Source organism: Rhizophagus irregularis, chromosome 30 (assembly GCF_026210795.1).
Source record: "Rhizophagus irregularis chromosome 30, complete sequence".
Classification (NCBI taxonomy): domain Eukaryota; kingdom Fungi; phylum Glomeromycota; class Glomeromycetes; order Glomerales; family Glomeraceae; genus Rhizophagus; species Rhizophagus irregularis.
The window spans coordinates 319,676-341,752 of record NC_089458.1 but is presented as its reverse complement, the minus strand read 5'-3'; the positions used below and the strand labels follow the sequence as shown (position 1 = coordinate 341,752).

The window sequence follows — 22,077 nt, the reverse complement described above, 5'->3', positions numbered from 1 at the left end:
TGCAAAATAACATAAAAAATTATAAAAATTTTTACTTATTTTCAGTAAAAGATCAACTTTTTAAAATTTTATAAAATTTTCTTTATTTTTTAATACATGAAAGTTACAATTGATTGACTTTCAAACAAAAAAAATTTGACTGAATTTTATAGAGAATTCATTAAGTTTCATATAGTCTAAAATTTGCATAAAAGAAAAGTGAAAAATCAGGTATCAATCATCACTAATCATCATCGTGCAGTTCGATTGGGTGACTAATTATGTGACTAATTGGCATTTTTACAAATACTGCTACTAATCAGGTAGTTTGCTAACTTTTAATCCAGTGATCAAAAATAAATGAAATATAGCTCATTGGAATTGTCTTAACAAGACGAATCTAATGGTAATAAAATCACATTCTAGGATTAATACTTAATGAGAAATTAAGTAAAATATAAAAATAAAAATATATCATTTATATTTTATTTAATTTTTTATTAACTATTAATCCTAAAAATGTGATTTACTACCATTAGATTCATCTTATTGAGATGATTTCAATGAGCTATATTTCATTTTTTTCTGATCATTGGATCAAAAGTTAGCAAACTGCCTGATTGGTAACAGTATTTGGCAAAAATGCCAATCAGTCACCAATCAGTCACCAATCAGCTATCTGATTGGTAACTAATATTGGTGCCTGATTTTCTGATTTTTCACTTTTTGACCTGTGTTGTCAATTATTGTTAATTTTACTATGTAATTACAAATTTCTATAAGATTTACTAGTAAAATTGTTAATTTTTGGACTATATGAAACTTTATGAATTCTTAATAAAATTTAGTCAAAATTTTTTTATTTGAAAGCCAATTAATTGTAGCTTTTATGTATTAAAAAATAAAGAAAATTTTCTAAAATTTTGAAGAGTTGACCATTGCTGAAAATAAATGAGAATTTCATAATTTTTTATATTATTTTGCAATGAAAAATATTTTAGATTTATAATTGATTATATTTATTTATTTCAATGCATAAAAACTATTTATAATAAATAAAAAAATTCTGTCTGAATTTTATTAAAAATTCGTGTACTTATATGTAATGTGAAAATTACTATGCAAATTTTGTTAAATCTGGTAATTTATTGTAGGGCAGTATATTTAAATTAAAACTTAATTTTAATAAACTTTCAAATGCACTGTAATTAATAAAAAAAATATTTTTTTTATATATAAATAATCTGTTTGAAAATTATAGGATGTAAATATTCAAATTTAATTCAGATTATAGATATATCTGAATTGAGCAAAAATAGAATTAGATCACTAGTTATAATCAGATCTCTAATCGTAAGTAATTAAGTTTTATAATCAAATTATCATATAAAACAATCAATAAACTTTTATAATAAATTATTTTTTTTATAATCTGCTTTTTTAATTGATTTTTTTATTAACCTATTTTCTTTTATTTATTTTTATTTTTATAACACATTTTATATAATAAGCACAGAATATATTAATGAAAATTCTACTTTTAATAATAAGAAAAATGAAATTCATATTATATTAAATGTAATTTGTAAATAATATAAAAAAATTTAAAATTTATCTAAAATAATATATACTGTATTACAAAAAGATTTTTTTATAAAAAACAAGAATTAAATATATAATTTAAAATCAAATAAAAAGTTTAAGGGCAGTAAGCCAGTAACATTTATTATATAGTAATATTTATTTATTATAAGAGTATTATAAGTTTTAATTCTTTTTACTTTTATATAATATATAAAATCTTATATTATACATTTACATTATATGTATTAAAACTTTCTTTTACTTACTTATCTTAACTTCAAATATTCAAATAACTACTTTTTTAACATTAATTTACTATGCTACACTCCCTTATTTTAACCTTAAATAACTCCTTTTTCAATATTATTTATTATACTACATTTCCTTATTCTAATCCTAAATAACTTCTTTTTCAACATTATTTATTATACTATACTTCCTTATCTTAACCCTAAATAACTCCTTTTTCAATATTATTCACTATGCTACACTTAAAATTACTGAGGGTTTTGGTAAATTGGTAAAATGCCAAAATAACAAAACTTTGCCAAAACTATATGAAAGTCTTATTAAAAAGTTGGAGAAAAGCAAAACTTAATGAAACTACTAAAACCAGTTAATTTTAAACCAAATTTAAAACTAAATAGTATATCTGGTTTCAAATAAAAAAAAATGTCTAATTAAATTTATGGTTCAATTTCATGTTTGATAAGGATCACTTTAATATATATATTAAACACTTTTCCTATTGTTAATTATAAAATATTTTTTGTTTAAAACACCTTTACATCAAAATAATTGGTATAACAATGTTAAATGCAGCCAAAAACGGGATATGAAAGTATATAAAATGGGTTATACTCTTTTCGTAAACATATTTTAAAATTTAAAAAGCTAAAAAAACAAATTATTAAAGGATAACAAGTGGTATTGCAGTATTCACTAGGAAACGGAAAAACAGAGACCGTCATTAAGTCCGAGGTACCATTTAAAGTCTATTGTTGTACTACATATATGAATAATAGTCTTGTTGAAATGATTGATCTATCTATATGTCGAGAAGATCGAACTTTGATCTTCTTTACATTGTGTTATTACATTAATTGTAACTAATTAGTCATCACTTTGTGTTTTAAAACAATTTTCATTAATTATGCATTGGCTATTAATATCATCCTTCCTACTAACTTTGGATGATCTCGCAAATGAGTTTTCTTGTAATAAACGTTATTGTAAGAAATTTGTAAAAACAGTCACAATTATGAGTTTTATAATAACGCGTTTATTAAAAATAATTTCTTCACCAACTATGTTAACAAATAATTACATCATAAAACAACGAACGATGTGAAAAAAGATACATACTGAGAGGATAATTAATTGATATATATAAATTTATAGAAATTTCATTAATGATAAAAATGGGTTGTTTACATTTTGACCAGAATTATCATCATATTAAGTTAATTAATTTCAATTACTAATTTACCGAATTGCTTCCCTTTACTAAATTATTTAGTAAAACAAATGAATTAGTTATTTTATGATAATTAAATAGAAAAAAAATTACCTACTTCATGATTTCAAAAACTTCTGGAGCGTTTTCAAGTCCATGCCAAATGCCACCTATAACGGGCTTAATTTTCTTTTCTTTAACAAAATTTACCATTCTTTTAAATTCATCTCTGCTACCCATGGTGGATCCTTTAAGTTCGATATTATCCATCATTGCAGGTACTGTGAATGTCGTGGATGGATATGATGCCTTTCCATAACTTGATGTCATGCCATAACAAGCAATGATACCTACGTAAATTAACGTTAATAGTTATTCTCTAGAAATGGAATAATAGAGAATAAATATTTTATTGTACCTCCTGGACGTAAAAGCTTCGTAGTTTGAGAAACAATTTCACCTCCTGCACTATCAATTACGGAATCTAAGAACGGACGATCATTAGGCAAGAGAGCTTTTAACTTCTTTGGCCAATCATCTGAGATGAACGTGAATTTCAAATATTAGACGGAATCAAAATATATTAAAAAAATAGTAAGTATGATAAAAGTAGTATCAAACCTTCTTTATAATTTACTCCTCCTTTCGCTCCTAATTCTATGGCTTTTTTTAATTTTGGACTCATCTGAAGATGTAACATACGCGTTTGCACCAATACTTGAAATAAAGCTTAGCGCAATCAAAGCGACACCACCTCCAATTCCTGTGATTAATACGTTTTCTCCCGGTTGAACATTTGCTTTTGTAAAGGTTGCTCTATTTCAATCCCGTATAATCAATTCCCGCGGCGCAGCATTGAAAATCATGATATTCACATGACTAACTCACCTGAACGCTGTTAAACCAGCTAATGGAAGAGCAGCCGCTTCTGCTACGGATAAATGATCGGGAACAGGGAATATTTCGGCTCGGGAACGACAATATATTCAGCAAGAGTCCCTTTGAAACCCAAATTATGGTTGGTAAAGCAAGCAGATAAAATAACATCAAAGTTTCATTTTACCAGGTAGTGGCAACAATCCAAGAATTCCAAATTCGGTTTCAGGGCCTTTTGGATCTTTTTCCCAGCCAGATCCTGGATTAATGATTACTTGCTGACCAACAAGGTGAGAAGATTCATCGCGTGATGTTTTTTCCACTATTCCAACACCATCACTTCCAAGTACAGAATTAAATTGCAATCCTAAATATGCATCTTTTCTTATCCAGACATCACTTATAAAAGCATGATTAACTCGTAATTAATATATATGATATACTGTATTTATAATGATTGTTCTATTCTTACCGATGGTTAAATGCTGCTGCTTGTAACCTGATTAACACATCATCATTATCGGGGTTTAGAGCGGGAAGAGGAATTTCGCTAACAACTGCTGGGTGCTTAAAATTATTATTTTCTTTTTCATCACCTTTTCGTAAAATGAGAGCCTTCATTTTTCAAAATTATAAGGTATAAAGTTGGATCGTGTGCGAATTTAAAAGAATTTTCCTGACGTACTATTCCTTTTTCATTTTTTTTCTGATTAATATTAATGTGATTAGTAATGGGTTTCCCTAAAATAAATTTTTACAAAACATTTTATCACATTGAATTTCTTCACGAAATTACGGATTATTTAGCCAAATTTATACTAGTAAATACAGTAGGCAAGTACGTGCAATCTTAGGTGAATGTCGTGCTCATCGTTGATGTAATGCGGGATTGATCTAAACTATTAAGTAGTTGACAATCGTGCGATCTTAGACTTTATCGGTATTATGTATTTGCAACTGGTATGAAAAAAAGTATCAAAAAGTATAAAATCCATCGGTGTGTACGTCATACACAATGAAATAAGCCTGTTATTCCATGGATATCTAATAAATACTCCTCCATATACATCTATGCTCCCCCTTTTTCGGGGGGGCAATGTACCGGTGAATATTTCAGTTATTCATTAATACACATTTTTATCCAATAATTATAGTCCAGTGATTTATTTACCGATATAGCATCCGCTTTATATAATGTTATATAATGTCTACGTTTAGTTATCTTTTGGATAAGCTATTGTACGTTGGGAAATTGGAAGATTTAAACCCATCTTATTGCAAGACAATCTCACATTAAGATTTATATGTCACATTTATTAAAAAATAATCTGATGAATAATTTTCATATACTGATTGTTTATAACAAGTAATTGTATAAAATACACTTGATATTCAAAGCTTTGGTGATATATTTTCAATTACTAATTTACCGAATTGCTTCCCTTTACTAAATTATTTAAAAAACATAAGAATTAGTTATTATTAAAGAAATATATAAAATAAAATAAAAAAATAAATAACTAACTTCATGATTTCAAAAATTTCTGGAGCGTTTTCGAGTCCATGCCAAATACCACCTATCACAGGTTTAATTTTTTTTTCTTTAACAAAATTTAACATTCTCTTAAATTCTTCTCTACTACCCATAGTGGATCCTCTAAATTCGATGTTTTTGAGCACTGCAAGCATTGGAAATGATACAGAAGGATGTGATGTCATGCCATAACAAGTAATGTTACCTACATAAATTAATGTAATGGTTATTTCCTAGTGATGGAATAATGGATAAATAAATTCTAATGTACCTCCGGGACGTAAAAGCTTCGTTGTTTGAGAAACAATTTCACCTCCTGCACTATCAATTACGGAATCTAAGAACGGACGATCATTAGGCAAGAGAGCTTTTAGCTTCTTTGGCCAATCATCTGAGATGAACATAAATTTCAATTATTGGATGGAATCAGAATATATTAGAAAAAAGATAGAAATGTATAATAAAAATTAAAAGAAAAATATCAACCTTCTTTATAATTCACTCCTCCTTTTGCTCCTATTTCTATAGCTTTTTTAATCTTGGACTCATCTGAAGATGTAACATACGCGTTTGCACCGATACTTGAAACAAAGCTTAATGCAATCAAAGCGACACCACCTCCAATTCCTGTGATTAATATGTTGTCTCCCGGTTTAACATTGGCCTTTGTAAAGGCTACTCTATTTGAAACAATTATGTAGTAGTTATTCGTATATTCAATACCCACGGCGCAGCATTGAAGCATTGAAAATCGTGATATTCACATGATTAACCCTCAAGAAATAAATTTACCTGAATGCTGTTAAACCAGCTAATGGAAGAGCAGCCGCTTCTGCTACAGATAAATGATCAGGAACAGGAAATATTTCAGCTCGAGGAACAACAATATATTCAGCAAAAGTTCCTTTGAAACACAAATTATGATTAGTTTGATTATTTAAAGCAAGCGATAAAATAATATATCAAATTTTCATTTTACCAGGTAGTGGTAACAATCCAAGCATTCTATATTCGTTTTCGGGACCTATTGGATCTTTTTCCCAGCCAGATCCTGGATTAATGATTACTTGTTGGCCAACAAGGTGAGAAGATTCATTGCGTGATGTTTCTTGCACTATTCCAACACCATCACTCCCAAGTACAGAATTAAATTGCAATCCTGAATATAATCCTTTTCTTATCCAGACATCACTAATAAAAATTATCAATTCGGATTTAATATTATTATACAACTATGATGTGAACCAATTTTTTGTAAATTCTTACCGATGGTTAAATGATACAGCTTGTAATCTGATTAACACATCATCATTTTCGGGGTTCAGAGCGGGAAGAGGAATTTCGCTAAGAACTGCTTGATGTTTAAAGTTATTATTCTCTTTTTCATCACCTTTTTGTAAAATGAGAGCCTTCATTTTCAATAATTATAAGTTGAATGTTGGTGTTTAAAAGAATTTTTTCTAGCGCGTCATAGCTCCCTTTTTGATAACGCACTTTTTTATATTAATAATAGACGTTGGCAATGCGGCTTTGATTAATAACAAACAATTGATAATGCTTCTTAAAGTTAACTCACCTTTTTGTTTAGAAAAATAATTGTATTGATTGTGTGAAGTTGGTTGAGACTCGCGAAATCATGATTCTCTAGCCAAATTTATACTAGTGTATCTACTCAGAAAATATAGATACATGTGATTTGAGCATTTTAAAAAATATTCAAGCCTTGTCCATAAAAACATGAACTGAAAATACTTGAGTTATTGTGCCACCGTTAACGCAACGCGTTCATGATTAACTAGGATTAACTAAGCACAAAATTACATTCTTGTTACATTACAACGTGTTATAATACGGGTTTGTTTAATTTTTAATTATTAAAAAAAAGTTTATTATGGTTAAATACTTCGTTATCTTTGGACGTATGAATAATATAATATTAGTTGTAATATGAATTTTGCGAATCAAAATGATTAACGTTAAGTATTTAACAACTTTTATTAATGTTTATTTATTACACGGAAATAAGTTATATAAAATCGCGTTTATACGAACAATTTATATAAAATTTTTAATTTTTATGATAAATAACTGTACCGATATTCAGAGCTTTAGTAATTTATTTTTCAATTCCTTTCTTTAACAAGATTTAACAAATTCTTCCCTGCTATTCATAGTTTATTCTTTAGCTGTTAAGTTAACACTATTTTTGTAAATCAAAAATGTTAAAGATATAGATGATTTTATTCCATAACTACAAATAATAAACATCTTTATATATATAGGATCGCACTTAGATTCAATTGCTTTTTATTAATTTTGGATTCATTGAAGATGTAACATATAGTACTATTTAAAAGTAATACAATACTTAATACTATTAATCTTATTATAAACCAGCTATGGAAGACAATCGCTTCCACTATATATTCATTTAATATTTTAATCCTTCAAAAACGTAAGAATTTTTCATTTCATTTTTTATAACAATGTCGCCGATTATTCATTAGTCACGTATAATTTTGATTTTTTGGCCAAACAAGCGCTTGATAATTCGGGCAAAGATTAACAAGTTACGTGAAATGAATTTAGATGTAATCTACCGCTAATCCCCGAAAATTTTATGGCGATCGCCGTGTGAGAATTGATAGATAAACCTATATTTTTAATTCACTTATTTACAACGGGAAATAATGTATGTTTTTCATCTTTTGAATCCTTAAATTTCTCTATTATTTTATTATATTACAAACGCCCATAATAAAAAATTAAAGCAGAGAGGCAAGCAATTAAATCACCAATCTATATGTAATCTATATTCAAAAGTTCAAAGCCTTATTTCCCTTTTTTGGAATACGTATAAAAGTGAGGGATGATAAAAAAAAGTGGATAAGACATAACACGAAATAAAGGTGGCGCTAACATATATATTCTATAAAGTATTAATTTAAATTAAAATAAACAAGTTATATTTAAGATAAAATTTCTTATCAGTTATTTATCAGTTATTACATAGTTTAAGTAATTTTTTTCAAACTTAAAAAATAATATTTCTAAATAGCAAATTTTGTGCTCTAATTAAAATATTATACAACCCTAGCCAATGTTCACAATTTTTTAATTTTTTTAAAAGAGATTCGAAAGATTAATCGTAAAAATCTATAATAAGGTGGTTAATCTCTTTGTACACCACCGTCTCGTACATAACCTTCTTCGTGACGCGTTAAATGCATACCGGTGTTTTCATGATTATATTCATGAGATGATTGATCTAACGGTTGTCCATACCCATGACTACTACTACTACTAACATGATGTTGTCCATATCCGCTTTGTGTATGTCCATTTAATTGCGTATTTGTTTGATGAGGATACCACTCAGATCTTTCGAATTCATATTTCACTTGTACAGGATTATGTTCGGATTGACGATGATGCTGAGAAGGTGTTTGATTTTGGGGATGATGAAGTTCTTGTGAATGCTGTTGAAATCCCGAATGATGATAATAGGGATGATGTTGATAAGGTTGATCTGTTGTGACCTGTCTAACAGGACCTGCAGATACATTGGCTGAGACATGAGAGAACTGCGGATGATTTTGAGGTCTATAAGATGATACCTGTTGACCTGCAACGGGAGTAAGTGGCGGTAATAAAGGTGGTTGTTGATGTTGTTGATGTTGATGTTGCTCCGAATGATCGTGCAGCATTTGTTGATGCTGCGATTCCATTCTTTGCATATACATTTGCTATTTTTATTAAATACACATATATTGTTATATTATTTATATTATTTTTGCATGTGAAAATCATTAGAATTTGTTTTTTTTTTAAAAAAAAAACAAATAAAAATAAAAATGTATGCACTTTACCTGTTGTTGTGCCATAGAATCAACTATTATTTTATGGTCAATAGGAATGCTAGACGACTATATTCGAAAAGGACATGTTCAATTAGTAATGTTTAATTTATGCTCTATTGATGCAAGATTAATTTGTCGATCTCGCGCGACAGACACTCACAGACATTTTTTAAGGGAAAAAAAACATAGGGAATCTTACAGTATTGAATTGATGTCCACCTTGAGGCACTCCCAATCCATAATATGGACTTTGATGATCTGGATATTCAATCTATAAGATGAATTATATTTAGAAATATGAGCCGATCAAAATAATGTTTCACCAAATAATTAGTCACTAACCTTCTCTGTTTTGACTGTGACCTTTTCTTCTCTAGGTACGATATCTATTAAAAAGTCAAACATATCGACTTTTTTTATCGCGTTTGCAATATCCGATCTTTGTAAAGTCCTCCGTTTGCATTCTTCAGCATGAAGCCTGTTATGTAGATAAATTAATGAATAAAAAAAAATAGATAAAAGTATATTCAAACATTATATATTATAAATTCAATTAATTTACCATGCTCGCATAGTTAATTCTGTTATAAATATATCGCAACCTTTTGCAAAAAGAATGGGTGCCTATAAAAACCGAAAATCTTAATATTTTATAATTAAACAAAAGATATCTAGATTATTATATTAATTACCTCAGCACTGATCATCTTTCATTTTGAAAATATCGTGGGGAATCGGAAAGAATAAATTTACATATTTAAATAGCCAGGAATGTAAAAAAATAGTAAAATCAAGAAATTAAAGAAATAGATTGTTAAATTCATGACACAAAGAAAGAGAAAGGAAAAGAATCACGCGTACAAAAAATTTATCTATGATCCGGTGTAACCATATATTACGATCTTCATCAAAATATTGATCAATTCAAATTGTCGAAAAATAAATAAAAATTCTTCTACCTTAACCTCCTCATCAGTTTTCATAACCTTCTTTATCCTAGCTAAGGGAAGTTGATGAACCTTAAAATCATGATCTTCATTTCTGATTTCATGCACTTGTCGTTGCCAAAAGCTATCAAGAACACTATAATGTTGAGGTTGAAATTGATGTTGAGGGTGCAAGGGTGGAGGAGCAGCAGCAAGAGTTTGCGGATCTAATAAAAGATGTGGGACACCTGGCCCACCTATACTAAGTGGTTGGTGTTGTACTGCTCTATGTTGCTGGTTTAAGTGGTGCTGGTGCATAGGTTGCGCGTTAGGATCCGCCATTTTATTATTTCCTTGAAGTCAGAAAAAATAGTCTTACAAGGTACGTACTTAAGGGGGGTAGAAAAATTTAAACAAGTTTCAGGTTTTTTTATATGCGTCTTAATTTTTCCTAATTTTTTTTTTTTTCGGTCTACCGCGCACTGACTGATGTACTACCAGCAAAAATTATTGATACAGTTTAACTTTAAATGGATTAAATGTGTTTCGATAGGGCGTGATGTCTTGAACAATTAGATTTAATTTTAGCTTATATTTCAACCCCCAAAATAATTTTTGTTATAATAGGCACTTGTCCAGGGGTCTCTCACACAAAAAGTAGAAGATTTTTAACCACCACAACCAATCCGATACCTGGTTTTTTATCTATTTATACAATTCCAATTGGAGAGATTGTCGCATTATAACCCAAAAATTGACTGTTGTGCCCTTGTGTTTTGTTTGTTATGTCGGTAATCTGTTGTAATTGTATTAATCTTATATTTTTCCGATTTTTTTAGGAAGAAATGTAATTCATAGGCGGAATTATACAGTATAAGAAAACTCTCACGGTTCGTTCCGATTTTACAGCAAATTTTTTTTTATTTTTTTTTTTTATTTTTATTTTTTTTATAATGGTCTATATTAAGAAAACAAAAAATTTCTTACTCGTGGTTTTTATAAAAAAAAATCATCCCAAAGTTACCAGCAAAATATTGATAAACATTTATATTAGATGATGAAATAATTGGCCAACCAATATGTCACCGCAGATTATTTATTTATACAGGTAGACGAACAAGTAGTTAGAATTTAATCATGTGTTATTAGTGTTATTGGTTCGATCAAATAATGTTCGGGTTTTTGCTAATTTATTCCTTCATTTATTAAATCATAAAAAGCTATTATTATAAATTATAATTGTTATTGTGTAATCTTTATTTAATCGAAACATAATTGCAGATTTTGTATTATCAAAGAAAGAACCCTATCTGGGATTTTCTCCATTTTTTTTTTTCTCATGATTTTTATTCGTCCACTGATCCACGCGCGTTTAATCCCGAAAAAAGTCCCGAAACTTTTTTTTAAAGTATAAATTTAAAATAAAAAATTTTTCTCGATTTATCGGTATTGGCCGATAATTGTTGAACTGATTTGGTTATGCGGCTACTACTTTACGGAAATTTTCTAGGTTTAATAATATATTACTAATTAATAACAGAATAATATATATCAAAATGAAAGAAAATCTCTCACTATAAATAATATTAATAATAATAATAATAATAATAATATGTATATATATATACATATATATATATATATATATGTATAATTATGTATTTTTTTTTCTACATTTATATATGTAATTGGAAGATCAAAAATAGTTTAGTGTACAATGTATAAATGGAAAAAATTTTCCTGCCCCTCATCCACTTAGCAAATTACATAAGGGGAAATGTAAATGCAGAAATGCAAAAAGAAATTCATGATCATCTTTGAGGTTAAAGGCTAATGTGTATGCATATTAATATTACATCTAATATAAATCTACGCATTAACGTAACCACCCTACATCCAATCAATTAAATTCAAGTAGAACAAATTCTTTTTTAAAAAATTTTTATCCGATTATATAAACCTTTAGTAATTTGAATTATGGTTACAAATTTTTGTACAAGTCTTAGCATTTTAGATCAAAAACTTTCTTTTTATACTTATATAATTTATATTCTAAAAAGTAAAGATTATCGTTGTATTATAATCACGATTCATTCTAGATTTAGAAAAGAAGGTGAAACTCAAACACAAAAAACATTAATTAAAGTTTCATATAAAGCAAGTCACAATAAAGAAAATGTAATTGTGCATAATTAAATCATACAATAAAAAAATTACCCACGACGCGAATTACGCGGCCATTTTTGGAAAGAGTTTCAAAAAAGAATTAATGCAGTTAAAATTATTATTTAATTAAATCAACCCCAAATCAAAAATCATTATAAAAAACAATACCACATATCCAAATACATAAATTTCGGAAAATACGGTTAAACTCACGAAATCAAAAAAATCTATAAAATACGCGAATCATGATATCATATAATAAAGAAAAAAAAATATTACATCAATATCATTTGTTCCCAAGAAACAAACGGATAAACAAAATTTCAACAAGGTTAGATAAATCCACAAAAAGAAAGTAGACCGTTCAACTTTACCACTCCACACGCGACTTCCTTATATCCTAATCTTTGTCAACCGGATCCAACCTATTAAAGAAATAAAAGAATAAATTAATCATATTATCAAAAATGGTTCGTTATTATAAATTAAAAAAGTAAATCAAAGAGTTGTTAAAATGACATTCCCGATAGAAGATTATCAATAAATCAGGATTATAGTGTTACAATTTATCTTTATGATCAATATACATATAAATGATTTTACTGATCTTTTTTTCTTGATAAAATTTATTTTATACTTACATCATCGTATTTTCTCTTGGAAGAAAGCTTTTCCACGCGTTGCTTTTTATGCATGACAATTTTACGCCATGTGTACCCGTGCGACAAATATGCATGCAAAATCAAAAAAACAAAAAAAAATTGAGCATGTTCCATGAATTTTTATAAACAAAAATACGATATTAGTTTAAGCTACGAAAAATAAATAATATTATAATTTCCGTGGAAGTCACAAATTAAGTTAATTACATTATGGTTGACTTTATTTAATATGCTAAAATTGATAAGTTAAAATTAATTTAGATAAAAAAAAAATAATACAAATAATTTTTAATTTACCATTTAAAGTATTAATCTAAAATAAACTAAAAATAAATATCCAAAACAAATAATATGCTGCTTACCTTGCGTGATTCAACCCGAGTCTTTACAAGTCTTTATAATTACTTGAATATAATAATTGTAACGTGTTCTGGTCGATTTTGAATCCTTCAAGGATTTTCCTCACCTCTCATTAAAGACTGTTATATGTCGCTAAGTTTTTTAAAAAAAATAAATTACGAATTTTTTTCCTCGGAGGAAACTTTTTTCAGCTAAATGAAAAACTGGCAATGAAGTAACTACATACTGATGACATTCCGAAGGGCAAAGAGCAAAAAAAAAAAAATATTTTGTGATCGGTCACTTATATATTCGTGTTAGAAGTTAACGATCATTCACGTGGTCACAACAGGTGATGTTTAAGCCATATTTGTCACATAATACGTTTTTAACAAGCCACAAATAACAAATTTCACTGCTTCAACTAAATAGAAAAGCTTTATAATAATCAATGTCAAGTTCATCGACACCAACAAGTGAAAATAATCATCCCCAACGTAGTCCTCTTAGTAACCGACGTAGCTCTCACAGTAGTATACAAAGTAGTCCTCAACATAGCTCTAACGAAAATGAAAACGATAATTCAATCGGAATAGAGCGAAATACATCAATTCGCAGCGATTCAGGCAGTGATCATGAGGTGGTTCAACATAAACGTGTGAAACGTCATATTGCAGAATCTAGTCAAGATAGCTCTCGTGGTAGATCTTCAAGTAGCTCAAGGTCGATAACGCCAACTGCACAATCTCCTAAAAATAAAGATACGAATTCCAAATCTTTTTCAGAAAATCAATTGATAAAAGAAAGTCCTTGGGAAATTACAGAGGCAGATACTTTAAAGAATAACTCCGATAATGAAGATATTGATGATTTATTTGGAGGTGCAGTTAGTGATGAAGATGAACATAATGAATAGTAAGTGTTTGATCTAATAATACTTTACCTTATTTGTTATTAATTCTTTTCATTGCTAAAGTTCACGTAGGGAATCAATTGAAGCTACTACACCGGTTTCAGATGATGAAAAGTATACTAGACCTAGATCATTTAATACTGGAAATTATGAGTTAACCTACGCAAAACCTCCAGAGAGTTGTGACGGAAAAGTATTTATTTTTCGTTCCTACGTCAATATTTAATCATCAAACCGGGTTTAATATAAATTAATATATATTGTTTTTCTTAGTATTATATAGCAAAATTGCCAAATTTTTTTACTTATTGTAACCAAGCCTATGCTCCTGAAAGTTATACGGAAGAAGACGATTACAAGCATGAGACTACAATTAGATTGGGTGCAGAAAACACCATAAGATGGCGATATAAAAGGAACGAAATGGGAGGAGAGGCAATTATAATTTGATTTTGTAACTTGTTTTAACTTATTGAGTTATATGACGTATATAATAATAATTATAATAATAATAATTAACGGAATATTTGTCTAGACCGAAGTAAAGGAATCAAACACTAAAATGATAAAGTGGTCGGATGGTTCAATGTCACTTCTTATTGGCGAAGAGATGTTTCTAATCAATTCTCATGATATATCAAAACAACATACATTTCTTGGTATACCAAATATTCATAGTAATTCAATCGAAAATCATGCAAGATTGACGCATCAAATTACTTTCCGTCCTGATGCTAGCAGCAGGACACACAAAAGACTGAGTGCCGCCATTCAAGCTAGAAATGTTAAGCAAGTCAAGACAAAATTTGTCGATATAAATGATCCAAAATTGATCGAATTGCAACTTCAAGTATATTTCTATATATTTATTAATTATTTAATATAACTTGTATATTCATTGTCAATATAACATAATCCTTGTAGGGTGAAAGAGAAAAAAAACCACGTAATGAAAAACGTGCAACTACAACATCAAAATCAAGATCACGTAAAAGGTCTTTTGATGATTATTCAGATCCAGATGAACTAACATATTCATCCTATAGAAGAAATGATTCATATGAGGATGATACTGGTTTTGTGGTTGCAGATGAAAACGATTCTGATGATGAGTATGGCCGCCCAGAAAAAAAACATAAAGGAAAAGAAAGGGCTGTTGAAAGTCGTAGGAAGAGGGACTTATCTTCTGATGACGACGTGCCAAGAACACGAAAACGCCATCTCAAAATGGACAGGGCAAAGAATTTGAATGAATACGAAGATAATGATCAAGAAGATAATGATCAAGAAGATAATGATCAAGAAGATAATGATCAAGAAGATCAAGAAGATAATGATCAAGAAGAGCATGAAGAGCACGAAGAGGAGGATGGTGACATATCACCTGTTACAAAGCAGGCAAATGAAGATATTGAAGGAGTCAATGCTGATGTTGATATGAATGATAGTCTTTTACTTGATAACGATGAGGAAGAAGAAGATATTCCTGTTGTAAATAAAAAACCAAGAAGAAACAGGAATATTTTTAATGATGAATAAAATTTTTCTTAAAAAAAAATTCTATTAGAATATCAAGCAATTTAAGTAAATAATAAGAAATCTAATAAACATTATTAATTTTAATATTCGTAAAAGCTTTTTTTTGCACGCTGTATAATATTGTAATAGTGAGATTCTAAAAATGATTAAACTAAATAATAGTTTAAATCATCTAATAATATTATTATCGGTTAGATGCAATTTTTATAACCAACTCCCGTTATTATCCAATAATTTTATTATTATGCTAATACATAGTAAAATGAGATAAGAATTAAATAAGAAAGAAAAATTGTAGAAAGAATAATTATATGATTGTTAAATAACTAATATTAGGTTAATTTTGAAAAGCAGTTTAAAATAATTATAAACCTAATTCTAAAATCATTTATTGCTGTTTTCGAATTGGTGTGGTCGTTGCTTAATTTCTATAATAACAATAATTGACTCCTTGATTACAAAATTTTTTTTTTTTTGAGTTGGCAAACGCTTTATTTAAACGAACAGTGAAAGATACTACAAACTATTACAAAAACAAAGCTACACATCCAAAGGTCAATTCAGCCATTCTCTACTCTAATTAAAGTATAATAATACTGATGGGAAAATAGAAATTGAAGTTAGCAGCCCTATGGCAACAAAAAACTCAAGAGAGAAAAAGAACTGACTAACTGATAAAAAAAATTTCAGAAATTCTATCTGTAAAAACAAATAAAACTAAAACTATTGTAAGAAGTTAACTCTTCATATTGCAAAAGAGCCCAGTTTTTTGTCACTTTTAAATCCTATCCATTAGCTTCTTTAACATCTTTCAATTCAATTACTTCCTTATAAAGTTTTCACTTGAAGATTCTGGAACCTTCTTTTTCTTATCCTTACTCTGAGTGGCATCAGATTTGTAGTTCTAGTTGAAAGGGCCTCTTGTGTTATCTTACTTCTTATTATACTCTTGCCATTTGCAAGAATTCAGGAGAATCCTATTAGTACATATCTGTAACTTTATCTATAGTAAGGAAATCTTTTTGTGAGAATTGTTTATAAAATCTTAAGTCTTTTCCTGGTTCTTGAAATAGTATTTCAATTCTATTTTAAAGAGTCATCTGGATTCAATCCAGATCTTAACAGTTCATTCAAATTATAATTCAAATCAATAGATTTATCCTTTATTTAGAATCTATCTGAATTAATTTCATTTGATTTAAGAATTTATTCTTAATTTCACCAAATTTTAATAATTGAACTTTAAAAGGTTATCAGCCATGATTTAGAACTTAATATATGATTCATAAGAAAATTTTTGAAATAATAGAAAACTAAAAATTAAGAAATATATATATCTATATATATATAATTTAGATCAGTATCCTAGAATTATTATTTGAATTCATTAATGGATTCATCCATCTAAAAATGTAAGTTGTGAATATTTAAATTCAATCTGAATTGAACAGATTGGCCAAATTATGGATTGGAATACTAATTTTAAATTTGTGATTAAAATGTGAAAAAGCAAAATAATACTAATTTAACATCTTACCTTTAATCTTATACTTTCTACTTATAAGATTATTTAAATCTTTCCACTTTTTGAAATATAAAACAAGTTTACACTTTCTTTTTTTAGTAGTAATAACTTTAAAGGTTTTGTAGCCAAATATTACCATTAAAGTGGTATGGGATGTGATTGATTATTATAAAACAGTGAATTCCATTAGTTTGACTTGAAGATTTAAGTCAATCAAGTCAATCAATTTGGTTTGACTTTAGCTTCAAGTTGGATTGAACTGAACTATTAGCATTACTACTGAAAACTATCTGACTGAAATGTTTTCTAATAGCATTATTTAAACTTTATTATTCCAGATGTATTTACATAGATTATTTATTTCTAATTTAAATCTAACTATATTGTATTTCTTCTGCCATGTAATTCAAATAAAAATAACTTTGCTCTAGACTTTCAAATGTAAAGATGCTTGCCAAAACTATTATTTTAAAATTTTAGTTTAGTCAAAATTTAATCTAAAACTATCTTTTATAATAAAATTAATTGCCTAAACTGTTTTTATGCTTTTTTGAAACTAATTATAGTTTAGAAAAGTTTCAGATTTACCAATTTTTTTATTAAAAATAAAGTTTTTGAGTTTCAGATTTTTGAATTTTATCGTTAAATGAATTTTGAGTAGCAACATTATTTAAATGGTGTAATAAGTCTACATTTTTTCAGGTTAAAGGAACATTATAAATTATAATATCATTAACATTAACTAAAACTGATTCTGTTAGTTGATACCTTATAATGATAAGTGTAACCATTTTCCTAATAGCCAATTTTATTTGTTTTTTTATGCTCTTATTAGAAGTAAATAGACCAATTATCATCTTACAGTTATTTAAATTAGCAAATTCATATTGTAAGAAAATAGCCTTCTGCTTTAGTTCAGCTTTGTTAATAATATAGTTAGTAACTTTTTTTCTTCAACTAATTTTTCTTTTTTACATTTATATTTTGGAAAAATAGTATGAACTATAGAATTTCAAATGGATCAGATCAAGTTAAGTTAATTGATAAATCTGATCTGAATTTTTTTTTCAGATCAGATCAGGTCAGCAGGTTATATCAGATTATCTGTTTGACCTGACCTAAAAGGACCCTGGATATCTCCAAAACAGGTCATAAATCACACTTTCGGCAGATTGGCCCATTTTTCAGGCTCAAGTTCATTAAAATTGAATTACTGGATGCTGAGATATTTACAAAAAACGATTTTTTGAGTTTCAGCAAAAAGGGGTGTTTTTGGCCAAAAGTCCATTATGACCTTTATATTAGATATCCGGGGTCCTGACATAAACTAAAACCTGAAAATTTTCAGGATTTTTATTAAAATATCAAAAAAAAATGGTGCAAACCTTTTTTTTTTGAAATATTGCAATTTACTTATATTAAAATCGTATAAAAAGGTGAATCACAATATTGCAACTAACTTTTTATATATAAATCAATATAAAAAAGTGAATTCTGATACCACAATTCACTTTTTATATATAAAATCAATATAAAAAAGTGAATTTTGATATCGCAATTCACTTTTTATATATAAAATCAATATAAAAAAGTGAATTATAATACCATAACTCACTTATATTATATAAGATCATAGTTTTAGGTTTACAGGTCATTCAGATTATATTAATGTTACAACCTGAACTGATGCTGAATTGCAATTGCTAAACCTGACCTGATAAATTCAAGTCAACCTGTCAGGTTACCTGAATTTGATCAACCTGTTCAGAATTCTAATGAACTATATAGATTTATCTTTTTTGAGAGGTTATGCAGATTGTAATTAATGCAATATCAAGGGCTGAGATTTCTAATCTAATATGAAACTTATATTAGTTGTATTATTATGTGTAATTAGTTAAGATTATTGTAGTATTAGTAATCCTTAGTAAATAGTAACATCTAAAATAAATAAGACAATATGATGTACAATTTAGTTAAAGAGCATATAAGTTAGATGTTATTTTTATTTTTTGGTTAAGTTTCTCTAATGGTAGCATATATACTTGAGGTAGGATTCTGCTTACTTATAATAAAGGCTACTGTAGAAAATTGGTCTTTTACTAATGATTTTTACTTTACCTTTTTCTTAAATTCTATTAATTAATTAGTTAAAAAAGAAAAAATTCATAACAATGTAATATAAAATTTTTTTTTATAATAGGATCTGCAAAGAATTTTATATATGATTTTTACCTTAGTTTGGAAATAACCTATCTTATAAATAAGCAGGATCCTTTTGAAGTTTAACAAGTAATTCTTTTATATTTTTCACTTCAAATTAAGCTATCAATATTTCATAAATATTTCTATTTAGTTTTAGATTTTCTTTACTACAATAAACAAAAAACTTAGAATAAATATCCTTTATTTTTGTAAATATATTATTATGTTTTACATTAAACTTTTTTATAACTTTAATATATTTCATTTTGTATTAACTTTTTCTAAATTATTTTATTTACAGAAACAAATTTAATTGCCTCCTTTTTAATTACAAAAATAAAATTATATTTACTATAAATACTATAGAATTTATAGTTCTATATCTAATATAATATATATAATTTTAGTATTATTTGTCATTATGGATGGAGACAATTCTATTGGTTCAGTTTCAATTTTACAGAACAGTTAAACCAATTTTGAGCAATTTAGTACTGAGCAGTTTTGAATGGTTCAGTAAGATCCTGAACATTACTAAAACAACTCAGATTTCATATAACTAAACTTTCAAAATGTGATATCTCAGTCAATATTATACCTAAAAAAATAGATTATATATTAAAATGTTCGTTTTGTTGAAATGAATCTAACAAGCTAAAGATCATTAAAATCCAATCACTAGATTCTGAGATAAAAAAATTTGAGGTTAAAATTTACATATAACTTTATATATTTGGAATAAAAATTAATTATAAACTTTATACAAATTCAGATCTGAGTTTTTTTAGTAATATTTGGAGTTCTGGTTCAGTTCTACAGAATAAACTCTGATAATTTCAGTCAGAATCAAATAATTTGCACAAAAATTACCTTTTTTTTGGAATTTGTGTAACCTTATATGTATTTTTTGATGAAATAAAATTTCCTTTTTTTGCTTTTCCATTCTTATCTGTCATATAACTTTTTGCAAAGCATTTTATTATATGTATTTTAAAAACAGTTTTTTTTGCCATATGTGATTATTTACCATTTTTTATTTGTTATACTATTAAATAAGTTAAAATAAGTTTTTATTACTAAAGATTAAAATTACTTGTCTAAACTTCTCCAAAATCCTACAATTAGTTTCTTTAAAATTTTACTATAGTTTTATAATAGTTTAGTAAAGTTTTAGTAGTTTTAGCATTTATAATAAGTTTTATCAGATTTTGCTTTTCTTTAGAATTTTACTAACTTTTTAATAAAACTTTTATATAGTTTTAGCAAAGTTCTGCTATTTTAGTATTTTGCTAACTTACCAAAACCTTTTAATTTTTTAGCAATCTTTATTATAGATGTAGAAATACTACTCATACTATAGTTTATTTAAACTGTATAATACTAAACTACCAATGTATAAATTTTATTAATATTTTTTTTGAGTTTATCTTTTATTTTTGTTATAATTTATAAGCTAATTTTTAAAGATCTGATTTCTAAAAACTGATTTCTATAAATTTTAAAGTTTCCTAATAATTAATTAAATATTAGATAATATTTTTTTTTTTTATTTTTATAATTTCTAATTATTTTTTCATTTTTAAATATTTTTTTTTATTATTATAAATAAGCTATATTTCTTATTTTTGGTTGTTTTTAGTATTTTCAGTATTTTTTTCAAAATGTTCTTATTCTAAATCTATAATTTAGAATTTTTATTCTAGATTTTGGGATTTAAACTTTTTATTTTAGATTCCCTTTAAATATGATTAGTTTAATTAGCCATTAAAATTAATTAAACAAGACTTATTTTTACATAATATTTATTTTAAAAATATATTATATATAGGAAATAAAATTTGTGCGCACCCGCGCATGTGCGCACCCTCCATTTTTGGTAGTAAATTTGTCAATCATTAATTGTCACGTGATTTTAGTAAAATCCTGATTTTTTTAAATATTCATGCCGCAACTCTCACGTACATATTATAGAGCCTTAAAAATTTATTTACTATGCGTAATTTTGCCTATTCTACAACTTTACTTAATGAGCCATAAAGGGTTTAGAATGTCATTTTTGACTTTTATATATAATATATCCATGGGGGTGCGCACATGCGCAGGTGCGCATAAATTTTAAACCCTTATATATATATAATATTTATTTTAAAAAATTTTTCATAAATTTTTTTTTATATTTATACTAATATATATATAATATTTTTATCAAAAAATTTTATAAACTTTTTTATAGCATATACTAATAAGTATATAATATTTATGGAAAAATTTTTTTATAATATACAGTAAAATTTGATAAACCAGATTTTTGATAAACTGGATTTAAGCCTAAATTAGATTTTTTTGCTGAAATCAAATTATATATATTAAAATATTTTTGATATACTAGAATTTACTAGTAAATGCTCAATATTTGCTATAACAGATAAATTTTCTAACCAGCTATAGTAAAAATGATTTGATAAACTGAATTACATGATTATTAACCAATAAAATTTAAATAATGTGATGCA

General features: G+C 26.8%; 4 protein-coding genes across 4 annotated transcripts; 1 reads left to right on the top strand and 3 right to left on the bottom strand.

Moving 5' to 3' along the window:
• Positions 1-3,026: 3,026 nt before the first annotated feature.
• On the bottom strand, positions 3,027-4,516 carry OCT59_021494 (uncharacterized protein; the record flags this gene model as incomplete). The annotated part of the gene is made up of 8 exons (XM_066146568.1): positions 3,027-3,069; positions 3,138-3,369; positions 3,438-3,557; positions 3,641-3,704; positions 3,796-3,835; positions 3,908-3,986; positions 4,083-4,294; positions 4,368-4,516. 8 exons carry the CDS (start codon positions 4,514-4,516, stop codon positions 3,027-3,029), a joined length of 939 nt encoding a protein of 312 aa, XP_066005692.1.
• A 633-nt stretch (positions 4,517-5,149) lies between these two features.
• Positions 5,150-6,928, bottom strand: OCT59_021493 (uncharacterized protein). Its single transcript, XM_025315795.2, has 7 exons — positions 6,696-6,928; positions 6,409-6,620; positions 6,222-6,333; positions 5,916-6,109; positions 5,701-5,820; positions 5,421-5,634; positions 5,150-5,342 (listed from the first exon to the last, which is right to left on the bottom strand). The coding sequence occupies exons 1-7, from the start codon at positions 6,842-6,844 to the stop codon at positions 5,288-5,290; spliced, it is 1,056 nt and encodes a 351-aa protein (XP_025182008.1). The 5' UTR covers positions 6,845-6,928; the 3' UTR covers positions 5,150-5,287.
• Positions 6,929-8,374: 1,446 nt separating this feature from the next.
• Positions 8,375-10,557, bottom strand: OCT59_021492 (uncharacterized protein; the record flags this gene model as incomplete). The annotated part of the gene is made up of 7 exons (XM_025315794.2): positions 8,375-9,175; positions 9,299-9,355; positions 9,489-9,560; positions 9,632-9,767; positions 9,852-9,913; positions 9,982-9,996; positions 10,249-10,557. 7 exons carry the CDS (start codon positions 10,555-10,557, stop codon positions 8,600-8,602), a joined length of 1,227 nt encoding a protein of 408 aa, XP_025182007.1. The 3' UTR covers positions 8,375-8,599.
• Positions 10,558-13,804: 3,247 nt separating this feature from the next.
• Positions 13,805-16,108, top strand: OCT59_021491 (uncharacterized protein). Its single transcript, XM_025315793.2, has 5 exons — positions 13,805-14,297; positions 14,359-14,488; positions 14,569-14,730; positions 14,831-15,145; positions 15,220-16,108. The coding sequence occupies exons 1-5, from the start codon at positions 13,834-13,836 to the stop codon at positions 15,832-15,834; spliced, it is 1,686 nt and encodes a 561-aa protein (XP_025182006.1). The 5' UTR covers positions 13,805-13,833; the 3' UTR covers positions 15,835-16,108.
• Positions 16,109-22,077: the final 5,969 nt, after the last annotated feature.